We start from the raw sequence: 16,204 nt of genomic DNA, 5'->3' as shown, positions 1-16,204 counted from the left end.
GTACTGCAATTGCACGGAAAACCGGGGAGCCTGGTGAGTTCCAGATTGATAAAGAAAAAAGGATAGAGGAAGTAGCACGTTAGACCTTGCAGGTTGGATCAGAAGCCCTGGAGCGGCTGAGCCTGGGCGATCCAGTCCCAACCGGAGCTTGTGCGCAAGGGTGCCAGTCTGAGGTTAGCTGGGTCTCGGACCACGCCTCTCAGATCAGAACTGGTCCAGAAGAGGCGGAGCCCAAGGTGGGCGGGGCAGGAGGGGCAGCCCCCAGCCACGCTGCAGTTACAGGGACATTCCTGGCTCTTCGGCCCGGGGCGGAGGAGCTCCCGGCGGGTGAGTGTACCAGCCCTGCCGGGATCGAGACCCGCGCGCGCGGGAATCGGGCGGCGGAGGAGCCAGGTGAGCCGGGCCCCTGCACGGGGAGCCGAACCCTCTAGCTTTGGGCGAGCCGGGCCACACACCGTGAGGACAGCGGCCGTGGAGCTCGGGAGCTGCCCCCTCAGCCCCGGGGACCTTGGCGCCCGCGCGGCGGGAGTGGTTGGGTGGAGGGGGCGGTAAATCAGTAACTCGCAGCGCACACAGAGCCTTTTGTCCCCCTCCGTTCAAAGAGCACCCTGGTCACCGCTCTGGTTACTTATTGCCCACCGGGGCGGGGGCGATGGGCCAGCTGTCTATGCTACTCCGCACCGGGACCTCTAACGAGCACCTCCCTCCGAGGAGACGGGGTCGGGGCACTAAAAGTAAGAGCACTGTCGCCCTTGGGCGGGTGACAGACGCGCTCTGGCCAAAAAGATGAGGAAACTAACGCTCGCAGTCACTTGCACAGAGCACCTTATCGCGTGAGTGCAGGAGGGTGAATAACTCAGCGCTCTCTGATGACAGTCCCAAGTGCTAGCGGTCCTCAGTGGCCAGCCGAGGTGACTACACTAAGATTCTGTGATTGAGAGTTCAGGGCAGCCTGGGAGTGGGAATAAAACCTCCCCGGACCTGTCCGCCCAACCCAAGCTGGAGACAGAAGATCGGCCCTCTCTGCTTAGCAGGGTGTGGTAGGAGTCTTTTGCAGACAGGCCGACCAAACTAAGGGTAGGAGACAGGTCAAGGTTTTAAGACCATAGCTAAGCCGGTGGACAAGAGGAACGAGGGACACAGAGGTACAGGCAAGGAAAGAAACATGCTGGCTTTTAGAATTTACTGAAGGGACAGAGTGAAACTAACAAGGTTGGCGTTTAAAATGAAGGCTAGAAAAGCTGGGCCGGGCATTTGGGCCTTAATGGGAGCTAGCCAGGCTGAGGCAGGAGCCTCACAATTTGTAGACCTGTTTGGTTTACAGAGTGAGTTTCAATGCCAGTCTGGCTGGTCAACTTTAGGGAGAAATTATCTCAAAATAATTTTTAAAAAATGAAAGAAAGAAAAAAAAAGGAAGAAAAAAGAAGAAAGGTGACCTGCAGTTAATCCTTAGGGGCTTGTAAACTGGGTAACAAATCAAACAAACAAACAAACAAAAAATATCAAAAAAACTAAACAACCTACTGGACAGTGAAGAACTAAGATTTGCCAAGATACTTACTAAGTAGGGCAGGGGAGCTGAGAGACACTGAGGAGATCAGTGGACTGAAGGCTTAGGCCTGAGTCTTCCTCAGCAGTGGGCTGAGAAGAACCGGTATAATGGGGTCCCGGACAGGGTTCCCAGTTTGGTAAAGTATGGAATGCATCTTCTAAGAGTCACGCCGTTTTCTTCAGCTGTACACTTATTAAAGTTGGCCTGATATGGAGGTTAGCATGGCCCCTGTGCAAAGACGGTGTACACACTCACAAAGTCCTTGTCCAACATGAATGGGGTTCCGGAGAAAAAGAACACTGATCCAAAGATGCTGGCGATACCTGGTTGTTATCCAGGACTAGGTAACAGCCTGTGCATCTCTGGGCCTCCACTGGTTCCCTGGTCAAGTTAGGGCTTAGGTCTGAGTCTTCCTTTTGGGGGACAGATGCCCCACTATAGTCTCACTAATGCTCTGTCTGTGCCATCCCTCCATGTATGGCCTCTTTTTTATCCCTGAAGCAACCCTATGATAATAATGGTTCAGAAAGGGACAAAGGTAGGTCTTGGCAGGAATCAGGATTTGAATTTGTCACTACCAGACATGTAAAATCTGTGTCAATTACAAAGCCAGCTAGACACTAAGCTCAGGGGCAGGGGGTTTGCTTAGCATGCAAGGAGGTCTTGGGTTCAATCCACAACTCTAAAAACAATCAACGAAGCCAAACAAGCTCCCACATTGTCTGAGATGAAGCCGTGAGGGTACAAACCACCAGAAGTGTCCTCGGGTTGCTTTCCTGGCTCGGAACAAGGAAGAGTGTCCTTGATTTGGACTGCGCCTCATTAGAGCACCCACGCTGGAGGTATCCCCCAGCTGGACATGGAAGTGTCAGTACAGCTAAAGAATGGGGTCCCGTGAGATGGCGTCCAGATGCTGAAGGCTGGCTTCGTATTAGGTTTCCCCTTTCTTTGAGTCTTCAGCAATGAATTCATTTATTCAGCAGAAAATAAATGATGTGTGTGGAGTGAGCAAAGGATAAGTCACCATCTCTGCTTCCTTCCAAGAAAAGAATTCTGAGACTGCTCTCTCTGTGAAGACATGCCAGGTCGCAGTAGGACCCAAGACAGCAGGAAGTCCGCACACGCCCTGCAGAACCTCCTTTGGGGAGGCTGGGGCTCTGCGGAGCAGCCTGGCTCCAGCCTGTGCCCCACTACTGCCTTGTGGGGTTTGGATGAGCTTACTGACTGCTTCCTGTCTCTGGGTCTCTTCATCTGCAAAACAAAGAATGGGACCAGCGTCTGACTGGGGCTCTTCTCCCCCAACCCCCTGTTTTAGGAAGGTGGTCAGTGGGAAGTCTGGCCTGGGTCCGGAGAACAGCTGGGAAGAAATGTGGCTGCTGTTGGTCCTATTGAGCACCTTTCAAGGGACACCAACCTTGTCCCTTGAGGCCTCTGAGGAAATGGAGCAGGGTATGGCTTCTAAGGTGGGAGAGGGTGGCAAGGATGTCAGGGACAGGCACCAGAAAGGGGCTTCTGGCTGAGCAAAACTGGAGAGGATCCTGGCCCTGGTCCCAAGAAGGAGGCAGCAGGGCAGGGCATTTTGTCTCACTCCCAGCAAGCACACTCCTATCTGTATTCTACAAGAGAGGACTAGCCTTACAGGGCACAGAACCTGGGCTAGGCCGCAGAGTCAGTGGTGAGCCCCTTGGCTGTGTATGTGTGTGTGTGGTTCTATGCACTGGGTGTGTCGGTTGGGAGGTGCAAGCAGCATGTGATATATGAACCGAGTATAGTGTGCCTCAGAGGTGTGGCATGTGTCCTGTATGTGACACCTGTAGCATGTGCCTTGTGTGTGTGTATGTGTGCATATCTTGGGTAGTAGCATGTCTAGCATGTGTGCCAAGTGTGTGTGTATGTGTGTGACAACTCTCAGAAAAAGTGTGGCATTGGCCCTGTGCAAAGCATTTGTAGCATGTGGTTACGTGTATGGGAAAGGCATGTATCACAGGATCCTTGTGTCCCGTGTGTATAGCATGTTCTCTGTATTGCGGGAAGGGGCGGCTAGCCTCTGATGGAGCTATGGGTATCAATGACTTCTGCCATCTGCCCTCAGAGCCCTGTCTAGCCCCAGTCCTGGAGCAGCAAGAGCAGGTGTTGATGGTGGCCCTAGGGCAGCCTGTGCGGCTATGCTGTGGGCGTACTGAGCGTGGTCGTCATTGGTACAAGGAGGGCAGCCGCCTGGCATCTGCTGGGCGAGTACGGGGTTGGAGAGGCCGCCTGGAGATCGCCAGCTTCCTTCCTGAGGATGCTGGCCGATACCTCTGCCTGGCACGTGGCTCCATGACAGTCCTACACAATCTTACTTTGCTCGTGGATGGTAAGAGGATCTGGCGGGGGTTTAAGGGTTCCTTGGGAGAGAAACCCCTCTTCTCTTGGATTTCAGATGCCTTCCTTTGTCCCTGAATAGACTCCTTAACCTCCATCAGTAATGATGAGGACCCCAAGACGTTTGGCAGCTCCTCGAGTGGGCGTGTCTACTCGAGTGGGCGTGTCTACCCACAGCAAGGTGGGTGCCTCCTCCCAAGGACTCTTCACCACCTATCTGGTCACTGAGGAGAGACTTGTGTGTGAGCCAAGGTCACCTTAGGGTCCTAATTACTCTTTCTTTTCCCTCTAGCACCCTACTGGACACACCCCCAACGCATGGAGAAGAAACTGCATGCAGTGCCTGCTGGGAATACTGTCAAATTCCGCTGTCCAGCTGCAGGAAACCCAATGCCCACCATCCGCTGGCTCAAGGATGGACAGGCCTTCCACGGGGAGAATCGTATTGGAGGCATTCGGGTGAGTCTCTGCTTTCCAAGTCCATCTTCTCCCCCATTTTCATTTCCCCGTATAGCCCCTCACATAGGTCGATAAATGACAAGGAAGGTAATCCCAGAGTCCCAGACCATGGACAGCTCTGGCTCAATCTGCTACTCTCTCACAAAGTGTGACCTCTCGGCCTCAGCAAAGACTAAGTCCTGGTATCTTCTGGTAGGGTTTCATTGTTGGTGATGATGTTTATGGCCAAGGGGTGCTAAAGGATTATTTTAATTATTTTTATTTATGTGTAAATAAATACCATGTACATGTGTGCCTACAGAGAGACCAGAAAAGGGCATCGGATCCCTGGGAGCTAGAACGACAGAGGCAATTGTGAGTTGCCTGATGTGGGGCAGCTAGGAACCGAGCTCAGGTCCTCCAGAAGGACAGCAAGTGCTCCTAACCACTGAGCATTCTCCAGCCCTGATGAGCTGGTGTGGTTTGGTTTTTGAGATAGGTCTTTCTATGTAGCCCTGATGATGCTGGTGCTGGGTTTGGTTTTGTTTTTGGAGATGGGGCCACTCTATGTAGCCCTGCTGGTCTTGGAACTCACTATGGAGACCAGGCTGGCCTTGAACTCACAAAGAACTAGCCTCCTTGGACTAAAGGTGTGGGTCATCTCACCTGGGGTGATTATGCTGGTTGATATATACATATACTGTAGCTATCTTCAGACACACCAGAAAAGGGCATCAGGTCCCATTACATATGGTTGTGAACCACCATATGGTTGCTGGGAATTGAACTCAGGACCTCTGGAATAGCAGTCAGTGCTCTTTTTGTTGTTGTTGTTGTTTTGTTTTGTTTTTTTTTTTTGAGACAGAGTTTCTCTGTGTAGCCCTGGCTGCCCTGGAATGCACTCTGTAGACCAGGCTGGCCTCAAACTCAGAAATATGCCTGCCTCTGCCTCCCAAGTGCTGGGATTAAAGGCGTGTGCCACCACTGCCCGACTCAGTCAGTACTCTTAACCACTGAGCTACCTCTCCAGCCACCAATGATGCTGGTTTTGAGATAGGGTGTCATTATAGTGTTCCTCCTGAGTAGCAGCTCCTTTAAGATGGGAAGAAACATTGAACAGTAGGCTTTAGCATGCTGTCAGGAGGCAACTGAGACTGAGAGCCAGCAAAGACTAGCACAAGGGAGCACTCCTGGGGAGGGTATAGCTAAACTTCAAAGACTCAAACCAGGGCTCACACAGTTTTGTTTTTTTTTTGGGGGGGGGCGAGTTGTTTTGTGGTGTTTGTTTAATTTGTTTGTTCATTTGAGACAGAATCTCACTGTGTAGTAGTCTTGAGTAGCTTGGAACTCCATCTGTAGACCAGGCTAACCTTGAATTCCTATCCTCCTGCCCTTCACTGACTTCCAAGTGTTGGGTTTAAAGGCATGCACCACCATGCCTGGCTACACAAGAATGTCAGATCCCCAGGAACTGGAGTTACAGCTGGGTGTGAGCCACCACCATGTAGGTGCTGGGAATCAAATTGGGGACCTCCGGAAGAGCATCTGCATTCTTAACTACCAAACAGTGCCTCCAGCCTGGTGGAGATACTTCTTACAGCCTTTTTCTCTGTCCAGGGATCTCTGGCCTCAGCCTGATCCTCTCAGAGACTAGGAAGATTGAGAAGAGCAGATCCTGTCCTCCCCCTGTCCTGGCTTTCCCGGGTCCCCTATGGACACTTTCTCTACCCCTGTCTGCTTCCAGCTGCGCCACCAACACTGGAGTCTGGTGATGGAAAGTGTGGTACCCTCAGACCGTGGCACATACACGTGCCTTGTGGAGAACTCTCTGGGTAGCATTCGTTACAGCTATCTGCTGGACGTGCTGGGTGAGTGGGTGTGCTGGGGAGGTGGGACAAAGAATTTGGCTTATCTTCAGCTTTGTCCTGCCACTAGGGTGGATATCTTGTCTTATCTTGTGTTGGAAACTAGATGGAGTCAGTTTCAGACGAATGAAACAACCCCAAGGGTCAGAAGGAAGCAAGGGGGGTGGGGTGTGGGCTGAAGGAGCAGAAGTCTGTCTAAAGGGAACAGGAGAAGGGCGTCCAGGCAGATGGCACAGGCTGAATTCAATTCTTAAGTGCATTTGTGGGCAGGTATACGCCATGGGCGCAGCATTTGTGGGGGTGGGGGACAGGCAGTAGACATTTTTGAATGTGAGTCTAAGAAGTTGCCCTAGACCCAAAGACAGTAAAGCCATAAAGAGCTGAAGGAAGGTGAACAGAAGATAGCCCAGATCTGAGCTGTGTGTCCAGAAGGTCCTTCCCCTGTACTAGGAGGGCGGCTGGGGGCAGGTAAACTGGGTGATTCCGTGGGTGCCACTGGTCAGGGTTGACGGCCTGGCCTGGCCCCCAGAGCGGTCCCCGCACCGGCCCATCCTGCAGGCGGGGCTCCCAGCCAACACCACAGCTGTGGTTGGCAGCGACGTGGAGCTACTGTGTAAGGTGTACAGTGACGCCCAGCCCCACATCCAGTGGCTGAAACACATCGTCATCAACGGCAGCAGTTTCGGCGCCGACGGTTTCCCCTACGTACAAGTCCTGAAGGTGTGCTTCCTGTTAGTGCTCGGGCTGGGCCCCATTCTTTCCCTATTAGGGTGGGATGGTACCCAACTACCCTCCCAGCTGCAGTGTGGCCCAGGGTCTTCCGTGACCCGGTGTGTCCACTGCTTCAGACAACAGACATCAATAGCTCAGAGGTGGAGGTCTTGTATCTGAGGAACGTGTCCGCTGAGGATGCAGGAGAGTACACCTGTCTGGCGGGCAACTCCATCGGTCTCTCTTACCAGTCAGCGTGGCTCACAGTGCTACCAGGTGAGAGGAGCCTGGGAGGGTCCTGGGGGGAGGCTACAGGACGCCTCTCTGGTCCATTGCAGCCTATTAGGTAGTCAGTTTCCTTGGCTTGTGGGAATACAGTATTTGGTTTTTGGCACTGTGAATGCTCTCACTGAATTCAGCAGGGATAGGTATTTGATTGTACTTGACTGTCCATGTGACCTTCAGGGATATAAGACTATGTATAACTATGACTTCTTCAGTGTGTGTCCCTATTTGTGTTAGTAACTGTGGGGACCTAAGCTGGGGGGAAGGGCTGGTCAGTCTGACCACTGACTGCATATTTTCTCTGTCTACATTCATCTAACGAGCAGAGGAAGACCTTACGTGGACAACAGCAACACCTGAGGCCAGATACACAGATATCATTCTATATGTATCTGGCTCACTGGCTTTGGTTGTGCTCCTGCTGCTGGCCTGGGTGTATCACCGACAAGCAAGCCACGGCCACCACTCTCGCCAGCCTGTTACTGTACAAAAGCTGTCCCGTTTTCCTTTGGCCCGACAGGTACTGTGCCTGTTCCCCAGACCCCACCATGTATGGCTCTCAGCCTGACCCCAGCAGGCAGAACAAATCTCCCACTTTGCAGTTCTCTTTGGAGTCGAGGTCCTCTGGCAAATCAAGCTTGTCCCTGGTGCGGGGTGTCCGACTCTCCTCCAGTGGCCCGCCCTTGCTCACGGGCCTTGTGAGTCTAGACCTACCTCTCGACCCACTTTGGGAATTCCCTCGGGACAGGTACACTGAGCAGGCTAAGAATGGGGGTGCCAGCTCAAGAGTGGTACCCACAGATCTGAGCATGGGTCTTCTTGGTCTCCAGGCTGGTGCTCGGAAAGCCCCTGGGTGAGGGCTGCTTTGGGCAAGTGGTCCGAGCAGAGGCCTTTGGCATGGATCCCTCCCGGCCTGACCAAACCAGCACCGTGGCTGTGAAGATGCTGAAAGGTACAGCCTGGGCAGGGCATGTGGGGCCACGCAAGGGGCTACACGAACTGCCCGTACTGGGGCCACACAAGGGACTATAGGGACTGCCTGTGCATGAGAAAAGGCCACAGGTTTTCCACCCGTGGGCCTGAAGCCCAACCCTACTGCTGGCCCTGGCAAGTGACTTCTGAGCCTCGGTTTCCTCCTATGCCTCCACGGGGATGAATAATGGCCCCTTACTCTCAGGGACGGAGGTTATAGATGTTTCTGATACATAGTAACTTAGTAAAATTTTGGTGTAAGGTGTGGAACTGGTTTTCTTTTCTTTCTGTCTTCCTTCCTTCCTTCCTTCCTTCCTTCCTCCCTTGCCTCCTCCTCGTCCTCCTCCGCCTCCTCCTCCACGTCCGCCTCCTCCTCCTCCTCCTCCTCCTCCTCCTCCTCCTTCTCTTTTGGTTAGGGGTTTTTTTTTTGTTTGTATTTTTATTTTTTTGAGACAGGGTTTCTCTGTATAACCCTCCCTGGCTGTCCTAGAACTCACTCTGTAGACCAGACCAGTCTCTGCCTCCCAAGTGCTGGGATTAAAGGCATGCGCCATGTTTTTTGCTTTGTTCTGAGGCTGACCCAGAGGCCACTCTGTAACCTAGCCCTGCCTGGAACTCATAGCAATCCTCCTGCATCAGCCTCCCGAGTACTGGAATTATACCTGACTAGCTCAGTAAAGTTTAGCTACTGGGTGATTGATGATCCTATGAGATGTGTGGTGATCGGAGCTTAATAACCCCATTAGCTCTGGGCTCGTATCTCTTTATCATCCTCACATGTTTAATGCCTCATCCCCATCAATCCCACTAAATAATACACCTTCAGCACATATTCCCCCTGTTCCTAGTCTGTGTCCTTAGTAGAGAACAGTCCCAGCCTCAGGACTGGAGAGATGGCTTAGCCACTGAGAGTGCTCGATGCTCTTGCAGAGAACTCAAGTTCAATTCCCAGCACACACATCTGGCCACTCAAAAAATAAAAAGTCCCGGGCTGGAGAGATGGCTCAGAGGTTAAGAGCACTGGCTGCTCTTCTAGAGGTCATGAGTTCAATTCCCAGCAACCACATGGTGGCTCACAACCATCTGTAATTGGATTTGATGCCTTCTTCACAATAAATAAATAAACCTTTTTTTTATTAGATATTTTATTTACACTTCAGATACCATCCCCTTTCCCCATTCCCCCCCTTAGAAAACCCCTATCACTTGCCCCCTTTTTCTTTTTGCACATATACATTTTTTGAAAAAATGTTAATCATAGGCTTTATAAGTATGGTATTGCTCAATCAGAGGTGTAACCCACTACCCAACCTAGATATATCAACTATCTTTGACTGGTGGAGATACATGAACATCTGCCTCCCTGTCTCCCCCCTCTTTCTCTTTCATCACCTCGCTTCTCCTCTCTTTCTTCTCCTCCTCTTCTTACTCCTTCTCTTCCTCTCAGTACTCCTCCCACCTTAGCTCCTCCTACATATCACCCTTCCTGTTAAAATGAAACTTTTCTCTCAAAATACAATTAGAGCTTAATTATGCCAATTTATACCTGTGAGGTACAAGATAGTCCTCATACCCAGTCCAACTTTTTGTTGACTAACCAGAACATAAATCTTAAAAAAATAAAAATAAAAAGTCCCAGGTTCAAGCTGGGACTGGTGGCACAAGCCTGTAACCTTGGGTGCCTGGGAGACTAAGACAGTAGATGGTAAAGTGCGGGAAGCTACAGACAGAGCTAAGTGCTGCCTGGACCACTTAGTAAAACCCTGCCCAAAATATGAAGAGGCCTGGCTGAGGGGGTAGAACACTTGTCCAACGGCAGGGAGAGCCACCCTGTGATCCCCAGGAACAGTGGAGAGGATAAGGAAATGTAGACCTCAGACAACACCCCCAAAGTGTATCCTCAGCCATGTCATGCAGCCGCCTGGTATTTGCCCTTGGAACCTATTTTATTTTTTTCTTTATTCTTAAAAGCTTATTACATTTTCAAACAGGGTGGCACTATACAGTCCTGGCTAGCCTGGAACTTGATAGACCAAGCTGAACTTGAATCTATAGAGATCCACTTACCTCTGCCTCCCAAGTGCTGGGATTTAGGGCGATTTGTGTGTAATATGTGTGTGAGTGTGAGCACATATCATAGCCTGTGAACATAGCGTAGTCAGAGAACAGCTTATGAGATCAAAGTCTTGTCATCAGGCTGTGTGCCATGCCATCTTGCTGGCTCCTTTAGGTTTTCTTCTGTGAGTTTCTTATCTGTTGTTTTGTTCTGTGTAAATCATATCTTCACGTTATGCTTTCTCGGTCTCTTGATGTTTAGCGGTGTACTCTGGGGTCCTGGGTGTCTTGCCGGCCCCCATTAGAATCTGCTGCTGCTGTCCCTGCTGCTGCTGTCCCTGGCTGCTGCACTCTTCCCTCCCTCGCTCCCTCCTCTCTGCCTGCTGGAGCCAGCTGGCACTTTCTGTGAGGCAGTGATTGTGAAACAGGCTTTTCCATATTGATGTATGGCTAGGATAAGAGTTATGTCTTTGTCCCAAAGACACAGGTCAGCTCTGGGAGCCTAGTCCCTGGTCCTTAGCCCAGTCTTCCCTAGAGAAGTCACAGAAGTCTCTTTCCCTAATATCTAACAAAACCTCAGGGCACTTCCTGCCCCTAGGGACTGTTACCCAGGGACCAGTTAACCCAGCTTCCTTCCTGTCTGGAACTTCTGCCTCTCTCCTTCCCCTGGACCTGCTCACGGGAAGGTCAGTTCTTTGAGAGTCTTCATGTGTTGTCCTTGCAACTTTTGTGGGAGGGTGTTCTGCTGCATATGAGTCTGAGGTTCAAAGAGAGTGAAAGACTGTGGGTATGGATGCCAGGTGTATGTGCATGTGGATATAGGTGTAGGTGTTATGTGCATGTGGATATAGGTGTAGGTGTTTGTGCATGTATAGGTATAGGTATATGTGCATGTATGGATACAGGTATATGTACATGTATAAGTGCAGGCATATATGCATGTATAGGTGTAGGCATATGTGCATGTATAGGTGTAAGTATATGTGTAGGTATAGGTGTAGGTATATGTGCATGTGTAGGTGTAGGTGCATGTGCATAATAGGCATAGGCACATGTGCATATATAGGCATAGGTGTATGTGCATGTATAGGTGCAGGCACATGTGCATGTATAGGTGCAGGCATATATGCATGTATAGGTGTAGGCGTATGTGCATGTATGGGTGTAGGTGTATGTGCATGTATGGGTGTAGGTGTATGTGCATGTATAGGTGTAAGTATATGTGTAGGTATAGGTGTAGGTATATGTGCATGTGTAGGTGTATGTGCATGTATAGGTGCAGGTATGTGTGCATGTATATAGGTGTAGGTATGTGTGCATGTATGGGTATAGGTGTATGTGCATGTATGTATAGGTGTATGTGCATGTATCGGTGTAGGTGTATGTGCATGTATGTATGTGTATGTATAGGTGTAGGTGTGTGTGTGTGTATATAGGTGTATGTGCATGGATAGGCATAGGTGTGTGTGTGTGCCTGTATAGGTGCAGGTGTATGTGCTTGTATAAGTGTATGTGCATGTGGATATAGGCATAGGTAAATGTGCATGTATAGGTGTGTGTGCCTGTATAGGTGTAGGTGTATGTGCCTGTGGATATAGATGTAGGTGTATGACATCAGGTGCTTCCTCTATCACTCACCATCTTAGTTTTTGAGACACAGTCTCTTGCTGAACCTGAGGCTTGCTGTTTCAGCGACACTAGCTGGCCATCTAGTGCCCTCCTCCACCTTGTGCCCTGAGTGTTAGGGCCACAGCTGCTGCACAGCTCCACCCAATTTTTTACATGCATGCTGGGGATCCGAACTCAGATCTTCCTGCTTGTGCTGCAGACACTTCATTCCCTGAGCACCTCCCCAAACCATCAAGGCAGTTCTTTAGCCCAGGCACAGTGGCACACACCTTTAATCCCAGCACTCAGGAGGCTGAGGCAGGCAGATCTCTGAGTTCAAGGCCAGCCTGTACTACAAAGCTAGTTCTGGAACAGCCAGGGCTACACAGAGAAACACTGTCTTGAATAAATAAGTTTTTATTTGTTTTTGTTTGTTTGTTTTTAGTTAGGGTTTCTCTACATAGTCTCCCTAGATCCGTATGTAGACCAGGCTGATCTCAAACTCACGGAAGATTAATGGTGTGCTTCACTCCTCCTGTTCACTCCTCCTGGCCTGGAATTAATTTTGTTGTTGTTGTTTTTTTTTTTGTTTGTTTGTTTGTTTGTTTTTTGGGTTTTTTTTTGTTTTTTTGTTTTGTTTTTCGAGTCAGGGTTTTTCTGTATAGCCCTGGCTGTCCTGGAACTCACTCTGTAGATCAGGCTGGCCTGGAACTCAGAAATCCGCCTGCCTCTGCCTCCCAAGTGCTGGGATTAAAGGCATGCGCCACCACTGCCCGGCAATTATTTTTTTTTTATTTAAGTTGTTATGTTTGTTTTTGTCTCATGTAGCCCAGGCTGGCCTCATATTCAAGTGCTAGGATTAGATGTGTGCTCTACCACGCCTAGTTTTAGACTGTGGTGAGGACAGAATGCAGACTACTACATGCTAGGTGAACACTCTACAAATTGAACTAATCCCTAACCCCAAAAGGCTCTTTTTTTGAGGCATACAACCCAGCAGGGTTTCAGCCCCGACTTCCTTGACAACCCCACCCCCATCCCATCCCATGCTGCTCTTGTGGCGACTTCCTCAGCCCAGCTGTTGTTTCGCAGACAATGCCTCGGACAAGGATTTGGCAGACCTGGTCTCTGAGATGGAGGTGATGAAGTTAATCGGACGGCACAAGAACATCATCAACCTGCTGGGCGTCTGCACTCAGGAAGGTGGGGCTGGGGCCGGAAGGAATTACAGATGTGCAGTTGGGATGCAAAGGCAGTCTTGCCAAATTCCTCATCCCCTGGTCTGTGTCTTCCCTCTCTGTAGGGCCCCTGTACGTGATTGTGGAATATGCGGCCAAGGGAAACCTTCGGGAATTCCTCCGTGCCCGGCGCCCCCCAGGCCCTGATCTCAGCCCTGATGGGCCTCGGAGCAGCGAAGGACCACTCTCCTTCCCGGCCCTGGTCTCCTGTGCCTACCAGGTGGCCCGAGGCATGCAGTATCTGGAGTCTCGGAAGGTGTGGACAAAGGACAGCTGTGCTGTGGTCTGGACCACTCTAACACCACCTCCACACTTTCTTTCCGGTGGCACTGAATGTCCTCAGGGGCTCCCTTGCTCCCAGCTCTCGGCTCTATCCTTTATCCATCGCTCCCATACATTTACAGCTAACCCTGCAGGTCCCCATGTGTAACCCCGCAGGTCCCCATTCTCTCCACCCATTCTTTTACCCCAGGGCAAGCATGGCGCAGGCGTGGGCTCTGAACAAACTTGCTTCTTGCTTTTTCTCTTTCTGGTTCTGGGGATTCAGCCCAAGTCTTTGCCTATTCCATTTCTCATCTGTTCGGGGGCTGAGTGACTCTAGCCCCTGGGCTTGCTGTGAAATGAAGAACTCCCAGACGAACGTCCTGATTGATACTCCTAAGTTCCCTACCCTGTCCTCAGTGCATCCACCGGGACCTGGCTGCCCGAAATGTGCTGGTCACCGAGGATGATGTGATGAAGATTGCTGACTTTGGCCTGGCCCGTGGTGTCCACCACATTGACTACTATAAGAAAACCAGCAACGTGAGGGACACCCGGGGAAATACATGGGAGTGGGGCGGGGGACTAGGCCTGGCCTGAAAGGGTTAGGTACTATTCACACCACTGTCCCCGCCTCCTTCCTCCAGGGCCGCCTGCCAGTCAAGTGGATGGCTCCTGAGGCACTGTTTGACCGTGTATACACACACCAGAGTGATGTGTGAGTCTGGGGTTCTAAGCTGGCTGCTGCCTGTCTTCAAATCGTCCATCCCCTCTAAAAGGGCAAGGTGCTTGCCAAAGTCACAAGGTCTTAGGAGTTCCTCTGATACTCTGAAAGAAAGGAGTGTCCCTCCCTAACCCCAAGGGTGAATCAGGAATGCAATAGCCTTTGCAAAGCTTCAAGGAGGAAGGAAGGACGCTGGGCCCTGCTGAGCACAGTTCTGCCTCCAGGTGGTCTTTCGGGATCCTGCTGTGGGAAATCTTCACCCTCGGGGGCTCCCCATACCCTGGCATCCCGGTGGAGGAGCTGTTTTCACTACTGCGAGAGGGGCACAGGATGGAGCGGCCCCCAAACTGCCCCTCAGAGCTGTAAGGTCACCCTCCTTGCCCCAGTGTCCAGACCTCATCCTCAGTCCTGACTTTGACGTCAGCTTTTGGCCCTGGCCATAGACCCGTACCGTGTCCACCCACGGTCTCCACTCTTCCTCTCCTCGGCTCATGGTGTCTTGTTCCTACTCTCCCACCAAACTGCCCTGCTTATCCTGGGGGTGGGGCTCCCCAACCTGCCCCCCAGCCCACCATCTTTATTTTGCCCACCCTACACATAAGCTTCTTTGACCCGTTCCCAGGTATGGCCTAATGAGGGAGTGTTGGCATGCAGCTCCCTCTCAGAGGCCTACTTTTAAGCAGCTGGTGGAAGCTCTAGACAAGGTCCTGCTGGCTGTCTCTGAAGAGGTACTGCCCACTCCTGCCCCATGCCCTCCTTTCTGCCCGCTCCCATGACCATGAAGCATCCTGTCCCAGAGGCTGGAAGCTGACCAGCTCTATTCCTTGCAGTACCTTGACCTCCGTCTGACCTTTGGACCCTTTTCTCCCTCCAATGGGGATGCCAGCAGCACCTGCTCCTCCAGTGACTCGGTTTTCAGCCATGACCCTTTGCCCCTGGAGCCAAGCCCCTTCCCATTCCCTGATGGGCAGACAACATGAACCGGGGAACAATGTTGTACCGGCTGGTAGGCCCATGGCTGTGGGCCTCCTAGCTCAGCTGGGACCTGATGCATCAGCATTTGACATTGGCAGTGTCAGGCCTCTGACTTGAGACTACCCCTCACTGTCCCAGATTCTCTCTCTGGCCCTGTGTTGGGGACGCTCATTCTTGGTCCTAGGGTTCATAGTTCAGGCCTTATGTTCCAGCCTTATGATGTTCAACTCAGAGTTCAACTCTAGTCTCAAGATCATGGTCTTGCCCTTGGACTCATCCTCAGAGAAGAAGCATTAAGGCCTACGCAAGCAGCCTCCGTCTCATGGGCTCGCCAGGCCTGGCTGCAAAGCTTTTGTCCTAAACATTTCTAGTCCCCCCAAACAACCTAGAGGCCTCGGGACCTCACTGCCCCCACCCACAAGCCTCACTTCTACTCCACCCCCTTTGCTTGTTCCAGCATCTTGGTGACAGGGGCATCACCTCTAGTGTCCCTGAGAGATGAGAAACCTGTGGGGAAGACAGAAAAACATGACATTTTATAAATTATTTTTTTTTGAAATAAATCTCTGTATGCCTGGTGTCTTCCCTGAGTGGCAGGGCGTAGGGTGGGAAGACTCTCCATGTTGGGAGTTCAGTCTGGGTGACACAGATGACTGAGGGGGGAGGGGGTGCCAGGCCTTTGTCTGGCTTCTGCCTCCAGCTGTGCAGACTCAGAAGCAGATACACACCCTTGCCTTTGTCCGTCTGTCCTATAGAATCATCCTTGTGTATGCAATGGTGAGGGATTGAATACATGGGCAGATGAGTCCACCATGCACCATCTGTAAGGCAGGCCCTGTATCCTCTGCACACGCATACATGCTTGGCCCACAGCTATCCCCAAGGGAGCTGGCGTCCCCTCCCCCATCTGCTCAGCGTTAACCAAACTGACCGTTAACACAGCACGAAAATGTGAAATCAAGCCTCCAGCCACTGCCTGCTCCCACGGTCTGGATCTGCCAGCTCAGGCTCAGGGCTTGTGGGGGCCGTGCCTGCCCTGCCTGGCCCTGGCCTGTCTCCCAGGCAGCAGCTGGTTGCTGCCTGGCTGAGCTGCAGCTGTCCCCACTTGCATGATCCTCCCTGGAGGCTGTTACAACCCTGTTCTCAGCCCTCACCC

The 16,204-nt window shown here is 51.5% G+C and overlaps 1 protein-coding gene across 3 annotated transcripts; it reads left to right on the top strand.

Annotated features, from left to right (window-relative positions):
• The first annotated feature begins 232 nt into the window (after window positions 1-232).
• Window positions 233-15,611, top strand: Fgfr4 (fibroblast growth factor receptor 4). Of its 3 annotated transcripts, none has more exons than XM_076938983.1 (18): window positions 233-393; window positions 2,868-3,001; window positions 3,645-3,908; window positions 3,999-4,097; window positions 4,209-4,375; window positions 6,099-6,222; window positions 6,749-6,939; window positions 7,068-7,206; window positions 7,542-7,735; window positions 7,818-7,963; window positions 8,046-8,167; window positions 12,943-13,053; window positions 13,154-13,344; window positions 13,770-13,892; window positions 13,997-14,067; window positions 14,298-14,435; window positions 14,696-14,801; window positions 14,904-15,611. In XM_076938983.1, exons 2-18 carry the CDS (start codon window positions 2,920-2,922, stop codon window positions 15,051-15,053), a joined length of 2,418 nt encoding a protein of 805 aa, XP_076795098.1. In that variant the 5' UTR covers window positions 233-393; window positions 2,868-2,919; the 3' UTR covers window positions 15,054-15,611. The 3 variants fall into 3 exon arrangements, with proteins under 3 accessions (XP_076795098.1, XP_076795099.1, XP_034366294.1); XM_076938984.1 differs by lacking the exon at window positions 233-393 and adding an exon at window positions 429-734; XM_034510403.2 differs by lacking the exon at window positions 233-393 and adding an exon at window positions 813-833.
• Window positions 15,612-16,204: the final 593 nt, after the last annotated feature.

This window comes from Arvicanthis niloticus, chromosome 8 (assembly GCF_011762505.2).
Source record: "Arvicanthis niloticus isolate mArvNil1 chromosome 8, mArvNil1.pat.X, whole genome shotgun sequence".
In the NCBI taxonomy this organism is placed as follows: domain Eukaryota; kingdom Metazoa; phylum Chordata; class Mammalia; order Rodentia; family Muridae; genus Arvicanthis; species Arvicanthis niloticus.
The sequence above is the reverse complement of the archived record's forward strand: the minus strand, read 5'-3'. Positions and strand labels throughout refer to the sequence as shown.

Excerpts from the sequence above, each read along its gene's own strand:
- Fgfr4 (XM_076938983.1), top strand. The coding sequence starts at position 2,920 with ATGTGGCTGCTGTTGGTCCTATTGAGCACCTTTCAAGGGACACCAACC. Across the intron at positions 8,168-12,942 it reads GGCTGTGAAGATGCTGAAAG|ACAATGCCTCGGACAAGGAT; the intron begins GTACAGCCTGGG and ends GTTGTTTCGCAG. Across the intron at positions 13,054-13,153 it reads GGGCGTCTGCACTCAGGAAG|GGCCCCTGTACGTGATTGTG; the intron begins GTGGGGCTGGGG and ends CCCTCTCTGTAG.